The 15,801-nt window shown below is 43.3% G+C and overlaps 1 protein-coding gene across 1 annotated transcript in view; it reads right to left on the bottom strand.

Moving 5' to 3' along the window:
- The window catches only part of TG (thyroglobulin), a gene marked incomplete at its 3' end in the record, with an annotated part of 81,580 nt that extends 66,830 nt beyond the window's left edge, over positions 1-14,750 (bottom strand). The window contains exons 1-8 of the mRNA XM_010002286.1: positions 14,684-14,750; positions 12,441-12,549; positions 11,400-11,497; positions 10,738-10,941; positions 10,225-10,384; positions 4,519-4,625; positions 3,167-3,310; positions 1,346-1,531 (exon numbers count right to left, since the gene is read on the bottom strand). Coding sequence (XP_010000588.1) covers positions 1,346-1,531; positions 3,167-3,310; positions 4,519-4,625; positions 10,225-10,384; positions 10,738-10,941; positions 11,400-11,497; positions 12,441-12,549; positions 14,684-14,750 — 1,075 coding nt within the window. The remainder of the gene's footprint in view (positions 1-1,345; positions 1,532-3,166; positions 3,311-4,518; positions 4,626-10,224; positions 10,385-10,737; positions 10,942-11,399; positions 11,498-12,440; positions 12,550-14,683) is intronic.
- Positions 14,751-15,801: the final 1,051 nt, after the last annotated feature.

Below are 15,801 nucleotides of genomic sequence, written 5' to 3'. Positions count from 1 at the left end.
TGAAGAACATTCCTCTAGGGGCCAATAAGTTAGTGTAAGCCACAATCCCACAATTATGCTAATAGGAAACAAATGCAGGATCATAGTCTTTAAATGCTCTTCCCTTCTACCCACTGTTAAATCAAATCAGAGCAGAGTAAGGAACAAACCAAAAAGTACTGCCAGGGTGAACTTACTGCAAAGGTCTGAGAAAAACATGTCTCTACCAGGTCTACCTGCCGCCCAATGTGCCACACGCACCTACATCTCTGCCCCTTCCAGCATTCATGCAGCTGAGTGTGAGAGCTAAAGATATTAAAAGAAATAAAGCACAGCAGAACTGGAGATACAGACACGGGATGTAACTGTCTGAACACAGACTGCAACTTTATCCTCATGAAATGCCTTCTCAGGAGGTAGGCTGCAAAACCTCTGCAGAAATGTTTCCCTCTTTAAAAAATGTCTTGAGTCTGCCAATAGAAGCTGCAAGTGGCCTCAAGTCATTGCCCACCCTCCCTGAATAAACAAATCATAAGGAGGGCTCAGCAAAGCACATACAAAGAGAAAACAACCAGTCCCAACATATGGTGAGCGCTCTGAGGGACTTGGAGATGTGACACCCATTGTAGGTTCCTCCTTCTTTATCTCCATGGTAAGACTGTAGTTCTCAGATAGAGCAACTACCTTCCCCAGATACAGCCCCCACCTTAGGATCTTCTGCTCCTCCAGCCCTCCAGCACAATCCTGAATATTTAGGTAATGCACTTTGGAGCTCAAAGTTTTTAGCTTTCCTCCTCCCTCCAGACTTCTGACATTTCTACTGTTATTTCCAGTTAGTACACGGATTTGATGGTGGATTCTTAAGAAAATCTGTCCAAGCCCAAACTCATACACCTTTTTTGAATTGTTTGGGGTTTTTTTTTACTGGATTTGGCAATTTACATGGTCAAATATGCAGTGACAGAGATGGGAAAAAATGCTGAGGATGAGATATACCTTAGAAACTCCATACCATTTCACCAAAAGAAGGAGGTAAACCCCAAAACCTCCACCACTGGCTTCCTTATATATTAGCTCAGATATTCTGACTTAACAGCCCAGCCCCTGGAGCCGATACAGACACCACAGCTGCAAAGAAAAGCCCTAAAACCCTAAAAGGCTAATGAAAGGTCACAAAGGAAAATAAAAGGAGTATGGTATTTAGTAATTTAATAGAATGTAGGTTTTAATCCCAAAGAGGTTTTTGTATCTCAGTTTTTTGAAACCAAAATCTGTCAAGACTCAAGAAAGGAACTGGCCCTTTGCATTTCTTTCTAAAGACGCTAAGATGTGTGCTCGTTTTTCCTTTTCCAAACCTCATACATACCACAGGCCAGGGGCTGTCCTCGTCTCTTGGTGCCTTGGACCTCCTGCCCTTTGGTGTCCACACACCAGCACTGTCCTCCCTGCTGACACTGCACTGGTGTGTAGCCCCCACCAGCATCACAGGACGGCACGTAGTTGTGCTGGTAGCGCAGGGCTGCGTTCCGCTCCACCTCACACTTTGAGGGGCCTGGAAGAAAAGCAGGATGCATTAAGGAGGGAAAGCTTAAAGCTTCAGAGCCACCTCTGCTTGATCCCATTGTTTGCTTATTTGGGAGGAAAAAAATAAAATAAAATAATAATCTCCTGACTGTTTTCAGTGAAACTTCAAGTTCTAGACCAAGATGAGAATTTTTCATCCTCTTTTGGTCCCAGGGTTTTCTGCTGTAGGTATTAATTTCTGAAAACTAAACAGAAAGTAAAACCTTGACACATTTGTTCAGTCACAGTCGTGGGCAGGCAGAGTAGCAGCATGGACTTGGAGCCATGCTGGAGGCTGGCTGAGCTCTGGCCCTTAGTGCAAGTACAAAACTGGTCAAGAGAGAGATTTGCAGCTTGGGAAACAGATGAAGGCAAACATCACAGCTACTGAAGAGAATGAGGGCCCTGACTGTGGAGATTTGGTCTGGGACCACCCAATATTTGAAGATCCTATTCCTGTCAAACTGGCTTTAATGGCAGAGAAGCCAAAACTCTGTAAAGCAAATCTGAGTTAGGATCTCTCAAATACCAGACTCCACTCTTCCAACAGAAATTTTCCTAGTTTATATAAACCTGCAATCTTCCAGCCTAAACATTTCCCACTTTCAAGAGCTTTCCAGTTACTCTGAGCTACCAGGTTAAGGAAGCAAGACCATCACAACAGAACAACCTGTTCATCAAGGAAATCTGACAACTTTCCTAGTGTGTACGGCTTCAGGCAGTGGTGTGAGATCTGGGCGGGTCCCTGAAGTGGTTCCCTCAGTGGTTGAGGAACGTGGTCACATCTCCATCTTGTGGCTGCTACTGCTTCATCTTTGCTGACAGCCGCTGCATCCCCAGCTACAGCCAGACCTTATTGCACAACACTGCAGCAGAAGGGGAAAGATGCCTTCCAGCCTGCCCAGGATGACCAGCTTGTCCCAGAAACAGAAAAACCGTGTTACCGTGTGGCCGTATCTGCTTAATATCTCTGGTGATGAAACTCCTTAGCAAGGGTCAGACAATAACATCAGAGGAATTTGGATGGAAGGATAAAGTCTCACATCAGGGGGTTAAAATTTTTGCCAGCCAAGCAATTCTCTTGGGTTCTTGTACAGGAGAATGAAGGAGGTACCTGAGTTCACTCTCCCCGTTTGCCTGTCCCAACAAGGGAGGGAATGGACCCAAGGGAAGATGCAGAAGTTCAGCCTTGATGGATAAGGCACTACAAACTCCTCTGCAGCCTCCTGGGTGTGGTCAATGGAAGATCCTTCCTACTTCCGAGTGTAATGACATAAAATAGTGAGCACTTTCTCAGGCTTTTAATTGAATATATTATCAGATTCACTTCCATAATCTCAGGGCAACAGATACAGAAAGTTCATAGGATTTCAAAAAATGCAATTTCAGGTGTGTGTCAAAGCTTTGACCAGAGGACAGGTACATTCTGCTGGCAAAAATTCACAACCCAGAGGTTAAAAAAAGCCAGTTACAATTCAGGGACTTTGATTCCTGCACTGAAACCATGACACTATGTGCTTTTAATGCAAGAGACTCCTAGAATAAATTCTCCCTGATGGCCGCTGTCACACAGAAACTCCAAAATTGTCGCCATATTTACAGGGCATCACCTGGAGCTACTTACACCTGAACTTGCCAGAGGTAGCCAGCTGAACCCCCAGGAACCGCCTCTGCAGGAGCCGGTACATGCTGGTCTCTGTGAACGTGCGGGCAGGATCCAGTGCAGAGAAAACCGTGTCATAAATCTCATCAAGCAGCAGTTCCAAGCCTGAGAAACAGAGACTTTTAGCACAGAGCCTGGTTTTAAGACAGAAATGACCTGCTTTACACCAGAGTTGCAGAACTGGAAGCCTGTCAAGAAAAAGAAAACCAGGCCCCTAAACAGACCAAATGTGAACTTGGGTCTGCGTAACCCTGATGCATCCTATCATGCAACCCACTGCAGAGTGCCCAGACACCAGCTTTATACCTTGACATCTACCAAAAGAAGCAGGAGGAACACCTCATAAACACCACTGTGCTGTGCTTTTCATTAGGCTCATTCTGCAGTAGAGTAATTGATGGAAATTTGAAAATTGATGTCACCAAAAAACAAATTCCAATCATCTTGGCTGATACAAGGAAAAAAAAAGGAAAGATGTGTAGTTATTTGCCTGAACAGATTTTTTGGACACCTTCTTACCCTTGTGGGAATTGTATGTTGGAAGTTCTCATTTGCCATCTAAATGTGAAGATAATTGTGCACTGCATTTCTCTTGTTTGTTTTGGTTTGCTTTTGTTTTGTGTTTTTTTCTTTGTTTTGGGTGTGTTGGTTAGTTGGTTGGTTTTGTTTGTGTTGTTGGCTTTTTTTAATTTTAAAACAACAATACCTAAGAAAGAGGTGCTGGAAGTCCTCACCCTCCTCATTCCTCCTTGGAAAAGAACATTTTTTCTTCCAAAGTGTTCCATTAACTATAATAAGTGTTCCAGCTATTAACATGCCTAAAAGTCTCATGCCTGAGGTTATGAGAGAAAAGGAAGGATCATCTGATGTGCCCACCCATGGCAGGGCATTTGCACTAGATAATCTTTAAAGGTCCCTTGTAGCCCAAAACATTCCATTATTCTAACTGACCAAGAGGAAAATAGTTCAGAGTCCAGGCCCTTTCTATTCCCCTCGGTCTTTAATTGAACTTAGTGAATATGACACAGCTTTCTAGTGTGGGCAGAGGTTGGACATTCAGAAATCCTATTCCACCATCCCAGAAAGGTCAGGATTAGTTCCCGGGCAGCAACTACACTTGCTGCAGATGGAAGCCTTGCTCCTAAGGGTGGGATTTCACCAGTGAGCTCCAGCTTTTCTCATGGGCTCTAAACTGGTCACAGTCTTTGCCCTTGTAAGAATGAAATGGAATTCCCATGTGAAGCTGAAGACTGATAACTGTTATTTGGCCCTTTCTGCTCAAGCCTAAAGCTCAGATGCTGGAGTGTACTTACCTGTGTCTGCCAACTCCCTCCCCAGGCTGTCCACACAGTAACAGTATCCAGAGACCTCTGGGAATGTCTCCCGCAAGGAGCTGAAAGTCTGGAAAGCCTTTGGGAGCCTGGAAGTAAAAGCAGCCTCCTGTGAAGAGCCTGGGGAGGCCCATCCACAACAACAAAGCATCATCTGCATTTCCCTCCCAGATTTGTCCAGCAAGGATGTCTGCAGAGCACAGAGCCATCACAAACTCCCTCAGTCTCTTTGTGGCAACCAGCCTCTGAGATGACTCAGATTAGTGTTTCAGCCAACTAACAAGTCTCCTAAAAGCCATTTTTTAAAAACAAACACAGGACAACCTCCCCTCAGACAGATTTATGACCCTTTTTAAGCAGGTACCCAGCACCTAACACTCATTTTCAACCCCACTGACATCTTTGAAAGCCTGTCAAAGAATGTAAAACAGACAGGCATTGGTTTAATGTCATTACAACATCCGTTCATTATCTTCTTCCACAAATCTGCACAGGATGGCAAAGTGCCTAAACAAACGGGCTATCTCCTCTGCCCTGTATGCCATGCACATTTTCTGCACTGAATTAAGCACAAAAGCTGATAAAAACTTCACTAATCTTTTCAATTTTCAGAGCATGGCTCAACAGATTAAGGAGCAAGGGTCTTTGGCACAGTACAAGTAAGACTAACCCTTTTGAAGATCAGAGAGACACTAGTTTCCAGTATAATGCACTAGTAGTGACAGCAACCAGATTCTAGTAAAATAATTATTTCGGAAGAAAACTTAGTAGCATCAGAGTTGGAAAAAATGTAACAAATGTGATTTTAAATGACAGACAATCCAGGGTTTCTCCAAGAAAAGAGAAGATAAGTTTTTCTAGATTTAGGCAATATGATCAGGGGAAGAATTTTGCCAAACACCAAAACAACCATATTATTTTAGTTACACATACCCTTACCCTGAAATATGATAAAGGTCTGGTGTCCCAGCTGCATGTGGCTTATTTGGGAAAAATCTAACAACAGGGAACTTTAATTTTCTACTCAATACATGCAGAGAATTACACAAAATAGCCTTTTCTTTTTTTTTTTTTTTTTTTTTTTAACCACAGAAGGACACATAGCAGCAAGAGTAATGGTCTATTAGGCCCTGGTCAACCGGGAAAAAGGTTAACATGCCAAAACATTTTACAGCAGCTCTATGAAACTATGACTGTGACCAGCTGCAGTTCCAGTGCCACTCTCCTGCAGCCTTGGGGCTGCTCTGCAGAGTGTGAAGCCTCTGCAGTGCCCCAAGAAATGCAATGAAAGGCTGTTCTGGCTCAGAGCTACCCAGCAGGTGAGAGGAGTGGAGTCATGGGCCTTTGCTGGCACCAAGAACCTGCCCGGGAGCTCTGCCACCACTTGCCAGGAGAGCTGAAGGTGTTAACTGCTTCCTCAGTACAGCAAAGCACAAGGTGGAGAATGCATGAAGCCACAGCAACCCCTGGCGGGGACAGGGCTGGGAATCTTAGGGTTTTCCCAGCATGTGGTCCTGCTCTCAAAGCTTGCTTCTCCCCGTGTAGCATGAATCTGCTCTGGTGCTGTCCCGTGTGTCCAAATTAAAAGCCTACTTGACACCCTTCACTTTGGATTGTCAAATCCTGCTCTGCTGCTGACATTGGCATGCTAAAAACAACCAAAACGTCACATTCAGGGCACAGAGGGACTTCTGTCAGTTTTGTAACAATGCAAATTAATATACAGAACCACAGGAATCATTTAGCTTGGAAAAGACCTTTACCCCTAACCCAGTACACTGTCAAGTTCACCACTAAACCATGACCCTCAGCACTACATCTACACAGCTTTTAAATACCTCCAGGGATGGTGACTCCATGACTTCCCTGAGCAGTCTGTTCCCAAGCCTGGCAACCCTTTGGGTGAAGAATTTTTTCCTAATATCCAAATATCCTTCCCTGGTGCAACTTGAGGTCATTTCCTCTTGTTCTATCTTTTATTATTTGGGAGAAGAGACCAACTTCCACCTCTCTACAGCCTCCTGTCAGGTAGCTGTAGAGAGCAATAAGGTCTCCTCTCAGCCTTCTTTTCTCCTGACTAAACAACTCCAGTTCCCTCAGATGTTCCTCATAAGGCTTGTGCTCTAGACCACATATATAAATAAATACCATATTTCTATAGTGTTCTGCCTACACACAGATATAAATGACTTGGACATTTCTAGAGCTTTATGCTCCCTGGATTATCATGCACAGATCCACTGCCCAATCAGGAATATAAACCTTTCTTATTTTAGGAGAGCAATGCTCCTATATTCAAAGGCAGACTTCTCCACTGCTCATGTCTTTGGAGCTCATCACCTCAGCACCTCTAGTTGAGGGAAACAGGATGCAATGAAAATATTCTTCCTTTCATCCTCAATGTTAAGAAGTCACATGCATAATTATACTCCTTTTATATGTGGCAGATGTGTAGTCATATCCTGTAATTCTGGTTATTTTTCTTCTAAGTTGAGAGTACAGCTAAATAAGGTACAAATTGATATAAATTAGGCCCACACATACACACAAAAAGAGGACAGAATATTCTCACCTTCCTTGGAAGATTCACTTCCTACCACTTCTTTTTTTTAATCATCCTGTTTTTAATCACAGTCCTCAAGATGAGTAGAGCCAGCACAGAGTACCTCACCTATCAGACCCAAACCAAAACCACAGCTGAAGATGAGACAAATATGTCTACATTTAAGTTATGGATAAATTGCTAGTGTATCCATGTGTTTCAACAAGAATGCTCACACTCCAAAGTATGAAGAAGTAAACAAATGTGAGGCTGTTGACCTTTTCTTCCAACTGTGAGCCTCTTCTCTTGGCCTCCAGCAAAGGCAAGTCACTACTGATCTTCAAACACAGGTTTGCAAGTAACCCCTTCTGTTTTTCTATGTGCAGCTCAAATTATAGCTGCCTTTGCCATTGACTACTTGGAAACAGAGAGAAACACAAATCATACTTTTTTCTACTACCAAGGAAATAATACTTAACAAGGCAGAACCTCCAGTGAGCTACTATCAAGACACTGACACAAGGTCTTCAATCTGATAAAAATCATAGCAAGAAAGTGAAAAAGACCCTCCTTGACTTTTGATTATTATTTCTTTTATCATTCTCACCTACTCACTACAGGGGCTTCTATATGGCTGCCCATCCAAGCAGGACCTGGCCACAGTCTGTATGAAATAAGTAACAGGACCCAAGTCACCAGAGTGACGCAGGAAAGTTGGGCTCATCTTTCTTTCCAAAGTCATCCTCTTGGGAGAAATCTTAGCTGTAAGTTTCTGAATGTCTCAGTTTATTTTTTTTTAACATACTTATATATTCTGGAATATTTATAAAGGTGAAAGGAAACGATTTGGAAAGGGAGTTAGTTTGACATGTCTAGATTTCAAAACTCAGTGTGTGGAACCAAATAAAGTTGCTCCATTTTTTCCACATGAACATAAAATATGGATTTAAATCCCTTGCTGCTATAGGTCTTGGTTGGGGAACTCATCCATTCAACTCCCTATTTTGGCCCCTGTTCATGAGACAGGGTAATGACATTTCAGGCAGGAATAGTGTGAAAATACACATATTAATGATCTGAGATGCTCAGGTATGATGGCAATGGGTTAAGTCAATGACATAATTAGGAAGGTAGACTGCTGGGAGTGAAATGATCCTGCTGTGATTCATTACAGGACATGGAAACAAGAAAAGCCCAAACACACAGGCCTTTGCAGGCTAATCTCCCAACGGGAGGAAAAAAAAATGTTAATTTAAAGTGTTGTCATATCCTCTATAATTTCTTTTTTAGACTTCCCAAACTCCATAGGCAAACAAACAAAACAGTCAGATTATTTTGCACTTGCCAAAACAATCTCCCAAAGCACTGACAAATTTGCACTGTGCATTTGGGCTTGCCTTTCAGTTTTGCTTAAATTAAAACAGAAAACCCTCAAACCAGCACAAATGACATTTGCAATAAAATGCCTTTGCTACAGCAGAGCCAAGTCAGAATGGGACATTGCATTTACTCCACTGCCCTCCACTGGAGAAATGTATTGACTGAGATGCCAAGATAAGGGCACTTCATGAGAACAAAGAGATTTCTCCAGTGTCTGAATATCTGCAGCAAAATGAACTCCTCTCTGCAGTTCCCTCTGCCCATCCCTTATTTCTTCACCTGAGCCTTAATCTCCAGCTCGTCCACTGGACGACAGCTTCTTGTTGGACTTCTCGGCTTGTTGGCTTCTTGTTGGATCCAGTGTTTTGAGCTTTTCCCCATCACACTCCAACAACCTGAGACCTATTGTACATCACCCACACCTGCTCATCACTCACCAGTTCACCTGTGCAAGCAACCATGGCACTGTCTAAATCACAGAATCATCACAGCTGGAAAGGACCTCTGAGATCACTGAACTCAGAAAAAAATGTTGAAACCTGCCATGCCCACTAAAGCATGTCCTGAAGTGCCAGGTCTACATGTTTTTTGAACAACTCCAGGGATGGTGACTCCACCACCTCCATGGGCAGCCTGTTTCAATGCCTCACAACTCCTTCTGAAAATAAATTCTTCCTAATATCCAATCTAAACCTCCCCTGCTGCAACTTCAGGCCATTTCCTCTGGTCCTGTCACTATTCACTTGGGAGACGAAGCCAACACCCACCTCCCTACAACCTCCTTTCAGGTAGTTTTAAAGGGCAATGAAGTCTCCCCTCAACCTCCTTTTCGCCAAACTAAACTATTCCAGTTCCCTCAGCTTCTCCTCCCAAGACTTGTGCTGTAGACCCTTCACCAGCTTTGTTGCCCTTCTCTGGACACACTCCAGCACCTCAATGTCCTTCTTGTAGTGTTGGGCTCAAAACTGGACACAGGATTCAAGGTGTGGCCTCATCACTGCCAAGTACAGGAGGAAAATCCTCTAGTCCTGCTCACCACATTATTTCTGATGCAAGCCAGGATGCTGTTGGCCTTCTTGGCCACCTGGGTACACTACTGACTCATATTGATCTGTCTGTCAACAAACACCCCCAGGTCCCTTTCTGCTGGGCAGCTTTTCAGCCACTCTTCCCCAAGCCTGTAGTGTTGCCTGGGGTTGTTGTGACCCAAGTGCAGGACCCAGCACTTGGCTTTGTTGAACTTCATACAGTTTGACTCAGGCTATTGATTCAGGTCCCTCTGCAGAGTCTTCCAACACTCGGGCAGATAATATGAACAAGAGTTTCCCACTATCAGGTAGAACTTGCTATTTGCACACTCCCACTTGTCCATCTGTCCTTCTCTTTTCATCTCCAATTTGGAATTATCTTTCCTACCTCATATATATATATCTGAATTCCTCCCTTCTGCATTTATCTCATTTGCTGTTGCCCATCTGTCTGAAAGGTAGCCCTGGCTGGTTGTCCAAATAGAGATTGCAATTTGGTATCCACTGCTGTGTGAGGATGCACTGATTAGACGATGGGGATGGAACATCAGGCTTTTCAAAATTAGTAACTTCAAAACAAAAGAAAAAGATTTATTACTTGCTCCACTGATTAACATAACATAATATGGGTCACAGGAGAAAGGCTTCATGTGGAAAAATATAATGCAGTGAGACACTGACTTGAAGGGGTAGGAAGGATTGCCTCCCTGCTTCAGAAGGGGGGCACAATACTCTCACCTGTTGTAACTATGAATGAGATCAAAAAACATCATGTCTGTCGTGTTGACAAACTTGCACTGGACAGGCAGAAACTCCCCATCTGCTGAGCACTGAGGAGGGCTCTTCTCCCCAAACCCATGCAGAATGCGGCGGTCTCGGATCTCACAGTTCCCTGGACCTGACAGGAAACAAAGGTAATATTTACTGATTTTTCCACTTCCCACAAACAGTTGAGGAGCCATCTCATAGGCTGGAAGGGGCTTAGATTCATTTCTTTGAACTTGGACATCTAGATGCCTCATACCCTTTTTATGAGGAGCTGGAAGTTGGACTCAGTGTTCTTTATGAGTCCCTTCCAACTTGAGATATTTTATGATTCTAGGAAACAGGGCCTTAAATTCCTCAGTTAAACACCTATAGTTCTGTAGCATAAGTGCAGTCTGCAGTGTCCAAGCTTCTTGTCTACCACCTTTCATTCACATCAAACCTTCCCACTCTTTAAACCCCACTATTCTGTCAATTATTACTTACACCATGTTGGCTTTCCTCTCTGCCTGGTGCCATAAATCTCCATTCCTTCTGGATCGACACACCAGCACTGACCCAGCTTCATGTCACACTGCACCTCATCAAAAGCCCCTGAATCCAGGCACTGAGGGATGTAGGAGATGCTACTGCTGTTGATGTAGCGACTCACCAAGATCCTCTGTTTTTGCAGCTGGCAGAAGGATAAGCCTGTAGTAACAGAGAGGGACACTATTAGAAGAAGGTACTTGTTGGGCACCGAACAATTTATTAGGAAACATCTGAGTTTTCTCAGAGCTGCATGTTCTGATTCTGCCACCCAGGTGACATGAGGACATTGATGGACTCAGGGTTATAAAATTGGTATACAGATACCCACTGCAGAAGGGGTGGAAGCTCTCCAACTCAAATATCAATACACTAAGTTAATCTTTCATTCAGTATTTACATTTCTGTGACCTTCATAAATACAGACCATCCAGATGTATTAAGTTTCCATGATCAGCCCTGAAGAAACTCCAGAACTTCCACAAGAAAGGCCTAGCAAATCACAAGAAACTAGAATCCATCTAAGTCTAGGGCTAAACTATTCTTGATTTCAGCAGTTCAAATGGAGATGTAAATGGTTCTGTGCCCAATCTGAAGACAAACAGAAACTTGTGACTTACAAGATGTGGGATATCCATTCTGTTTGCTGCCAGGTACCTCAATGCCATTCTCATCCACACACCAACAAAAAAGACCATTCCTACTGCACTGAACTGTCCTGAAGGAGATGACAGAGTCCTCAGTCAGTACTGGACATAAACAAAAATATAGGGCAAGCCAAACAAGTTTAAGTACTTTAACACCACAAAGAATGGAATCAGGAAGGACAGTGTTTCTGGTGACTCTAACTCTACCTGATGGGAGCTCTTAACTTTAGTAATTCTCAGAAATCTTCAGGAATTGCAGATAAGTGACTTGAAGTCATTCAGGAAACAAGCAAGTTGGACAAAACTCTTGTTCTCAGTATTTGAGAGTTACCAGACATTTTGAGACACTTTCTAAGTCAAACCTAGATTGGACAAGGTCCCCCACCCTAGGCAACCACAATAAGATGACAGCAGAGAACATTATAATCTGTACTCCCCCGTCAGCCTCAGCTTTAACTCAGTAACTTGCATCTTTAAGCAACTTGCTGCCCTCTAAACCACTGTTCTTCACCTGCTTTTTAGTTCCTTTACTGCCTTTACCAGGAAACCCAACTGTGCCACTTCCAGCAGGGTAGATAATTTCTCCAAGTCAACTTGGGTTAGCTGTGGCAGCTGGCACACTGAGCACTGACCACACACCCAGTAGCATAGAATCAAAGAATGGTTAAGGTTGGAAGGGACCTTAAAGACCAGGTTGCACAAGGCCTCAAGTTTGTGTTGGGAGACAGCAATTGCATTCAGCAATCTGCCCTGAGTATTTAACATACAAATAATGCTATGTTAGCCTATTAATCTTAGATTGATCTCTTAACCAGAGGTAGCTTCCAGCAACAGGGAATTCATTCAGAAGGGGCTGGATCTGCAACACCTTTCAATGAAGTCACTTCAAGTCTCCTGCATCCCTCACCCTGCAGTCCACTGATATGGAGACTCTTCAAAAGAGAGGCTAAAGATTTCATTTAGTAATGAGAGATCACATCATATAACAGCTGAATAATAGCAGGGATTAATTACCTGAACTGGCCATCTTCTGAGCACTGAGGAACGTAGGCTTCTCCTCTTGAAAAAGCCTTTTCTCTCTGAAGTTCACATGGACGTAATGGTTGGGAATCTGTCTGATACTCTGAAAGCAACAAGAAGGTAAACGTGTAAGGGTGATTTCACCCCAAACCAGCTCTTTTCAAAACCCTCTTAGTGCGAACACTGTGTGGTAACAGTCCCAGGCTTGTGGGTCTTCCCTGGTTGTTTCCCCGTTGCTCTTTGTGTGCATTTCTGCATGGGACAGCACAGGGAAGAAATGAAGAAACTCAGCACAGGGAGGAAATGAATATACTCTGGGCTGTCAGCTGTAGGAGAATCACATGACAGAGATGCTCCTTAACCCCTTTTCCAAGCCTGTATTTAATTTTCTGTATTGAATTAGTCTCAGCCCTGTTCTATACTGGTATCACTATCGTTTTCTGGTACTTAGGGTACTGCACTTATTTAGAGTTGGGCCTGTCACCACAGAACAGCCCTTTGCCATGACCACACACATCACTATTAATGGTTCTGAGTATTTTTTCTTTATTGAAACTAAGTCACTCCCTATTCCACCAAAAGGAGAGGTACTTCTACTTAATCTCTCGAGAGACCAAACAGAATCAATGTCTCGTAACTGGCATCAGACTAATTCACATTAGGAGCACTTTTCAATTTTTACTGGGGCAAGTGATCAAATACTGAAACCACTTAGCAAGAAAACAGTTGATTCTTCTGTTCTTAATGCATTTATGGCCACATTTAGACGCTGTTTTAGGAGAATTATGAAATTCAGGACGCTTTTGTTTTACAGAACAGATTAACTGATCTGACACTTTCTCCTTCCTCACAATCCAATGAATGTCATGCTCTTAATTCCATTGACTAGTTCTATAAAAATACAGCAAACCAAGAAAACCATAGCTACAGACATTTAGAACAAAGGTTCACTTAATCCCGTATTTGGTCTGTGACCACACAGAGTAGTGCAAGTACAACATAAGCATTCTAAACACTTTCCAACCTCCAATAATTTGTAGCTCAGAGACTTCTTTAACCATGGGACGTTTTGGTGTACCCAAGACCTCTCAATCACTTCTGTTTCTCTGTGATTTCACTGTGTTGTCTTAAGCTCATGAAAAATTTTGTGAAACTGTAAAAGGATTTCAGGTTAGGTCACCTATAGACGTCCACATGTAGGCAAACCTCACCATTTTAATCTCAGACTTGACTCTGAGCCAGTTACTCTGGGATGTGTGGAGATCACAGAATCATAGCATAGAATCATAGAATAGCTTGGGTCAGAAGAGACCTTAAAGATCATCTAGATCCAACTCCCTGCAATAGGCAGAGACCTCCCACTAGACCAGGTTGCTCAGAGCCCCATCCAACCTGGACTTGAACACTTCCAGGGATGAGGCTGCCACAACTTCTCTGGGAAACCTGATGCCAGTGTCTCACCATTCTCACGCTAAAGAATTTCTTCCTAATATCTAACCTAAATCTGCCTTCTTCCAGCTTAAAACCACTATCCCGCACTACTCCATGCCCTTTTAAAAAAACCTTTCCAAGCTTTTCAGGAGCCCCTTCCAAAATGGAAGGCCACTGTAAGTTCTCCCTGAAGCCTTCTCTTCTCCAGCCAAACAACCCCAACTCTCTCAGCCTGTCTTCATAGGAGAGGTTCTCCAGCCCTCTGATCACCTTCAGATTCCTGTGTAGAATGCTGGAGAGGGTCTACAAAGACATTTGAGTTAAGAGATTAATTAAGTGATTCAAAATGCTTGTGGTACAGAATTACCAAACTCAGATCAAAGAACTGAGGAAGGCCTTTAGAATATCCAGTATCTTAAGGTTCAAGGTGAAATTAGATGATGACACATATATAAGTAGAAGATATAATCTAAAGAAAGCTATATCCATAAAGATATAATCTTCATGTCCCTGCAGCACCACCTTTTATTACCAAAGCTGCTTATATAGCCTAGTCTATTCTTCAATAAAGCTTTTTTCCCACTCCAATTTCAGATGTACTGAACTCAGATAATGATACTGACCACGTAAAGATCCTTACAGCTTAGTATTTAACCTGGAGACCAAACTCAGTTTTCATAGCACACAATAACTAGCCAAGTTTGCAGTTTGCAAGATTCAAGATCACTTTGTCAGAATAATCCACAAACATCACAGGAGCAGAGTCACTACTGGACACAGGCAAAGGAAAGAATAAGCATACTTACCAAATATATTTGCTGCTGCTGTGCTGATAAGGCAGCAAAGCAAGGTGCAAAATGGGATGGAGCCCATCCTGTGATGGGAGAGCTCCATACCCTTGTGCCAGTGAGGCAGCCCTGCACACCCCAGTGAGCCTGCCCCTGCCTTTTTATAGCCACCATCGTGCAGATGGGCTCACTTGTGCACTGGTAGACTGGTCACAAAATTAGGTGAGTGACGCACATGGTGCTTCTGAGAAAGGCTCAAGAGGCCTGATCAGCTGGAACGTCCCAGTGGATCCCCTCAGCTGATTCTCATCCTCGCCCCAGGGAGCACTGCTGAGGCTGCTCATGGCAGAGCAGAACAAGCAGCACCAGGCACAAGGGGTGGCAGCGGGACTTAATTAAATCAACATGCAAATTGAGCACATTGACATGACCCTGGCAGAGCTCCAGCTCTCACCTGCAAGCTTTGTGCTCTGTATCAGGAGGACACTTGCTGTGTTTCTAGAGAGCCTACACCCCTGAGGGGCCAGGCAAGAGTCAGGCCTCCATGCACTGCAGTGCTTGGAGTAAATATAATTAATAATGTGGTTGTTTATTAAGTGGAAAATTAATTGAAATTAATTGAAGGTCAGAGTCAATTGCATTCAACCTTTTACTTTTACTCCCTCTTGCACCATCCACTTTAATACAGCCAGGGAGCAGCTTGGCTTCTTGGGCTTCACACTCCAGGTGTACCAGCAGTATAACCACTAAGCATGTTAAGTACTAATTACATGCAGATCCTGAACCTAAAACACATCAGAAATATTATGGTCTCAGTTCCTGAGTATCTCTTCCCATTTGTCCACCTGTTATGATTGCCAGTTAGCATTTACTAGCACGAAGAATTACGAGAACCCACCTTCACTTTTGCAAAGGTGTTTGGACAGATGGGCCCAGAATAATTAACTACATAATAAATAACAAAAGCACATGTTTGATGCTGGATTAATGCTGATTTCAAGAAAAAGTAAAAGCAGCCCTCTTGTTTGTGATTTATGGGTACTAGAAAATTCTACTGTTTCTCTCCTACAGACCAAGACTGTGCTAGCAGTGATTCAAGCATCCTTCTGTGTGGGCTGTGGACCACTGCAGTGCTA

This window comes from Chaetura pelagica, unplaced genomic scaffold (genome assembly GCF_000747805.2).
Source record: "Chaetura pelagica isolate M959 unplaced genomic scaffold, ChaPel_1.0 scaffold27, whole genome shotgun sequence".
Lineage (NCBI taxonomy): Eukaryota > Metazoa > Chordata > Aves > Apodiformes > Apodidae > Chaetura > Chaetura pelagica.
This window is presented reverse-complemented; position numbering and strand designations above follow the sequence as displayed.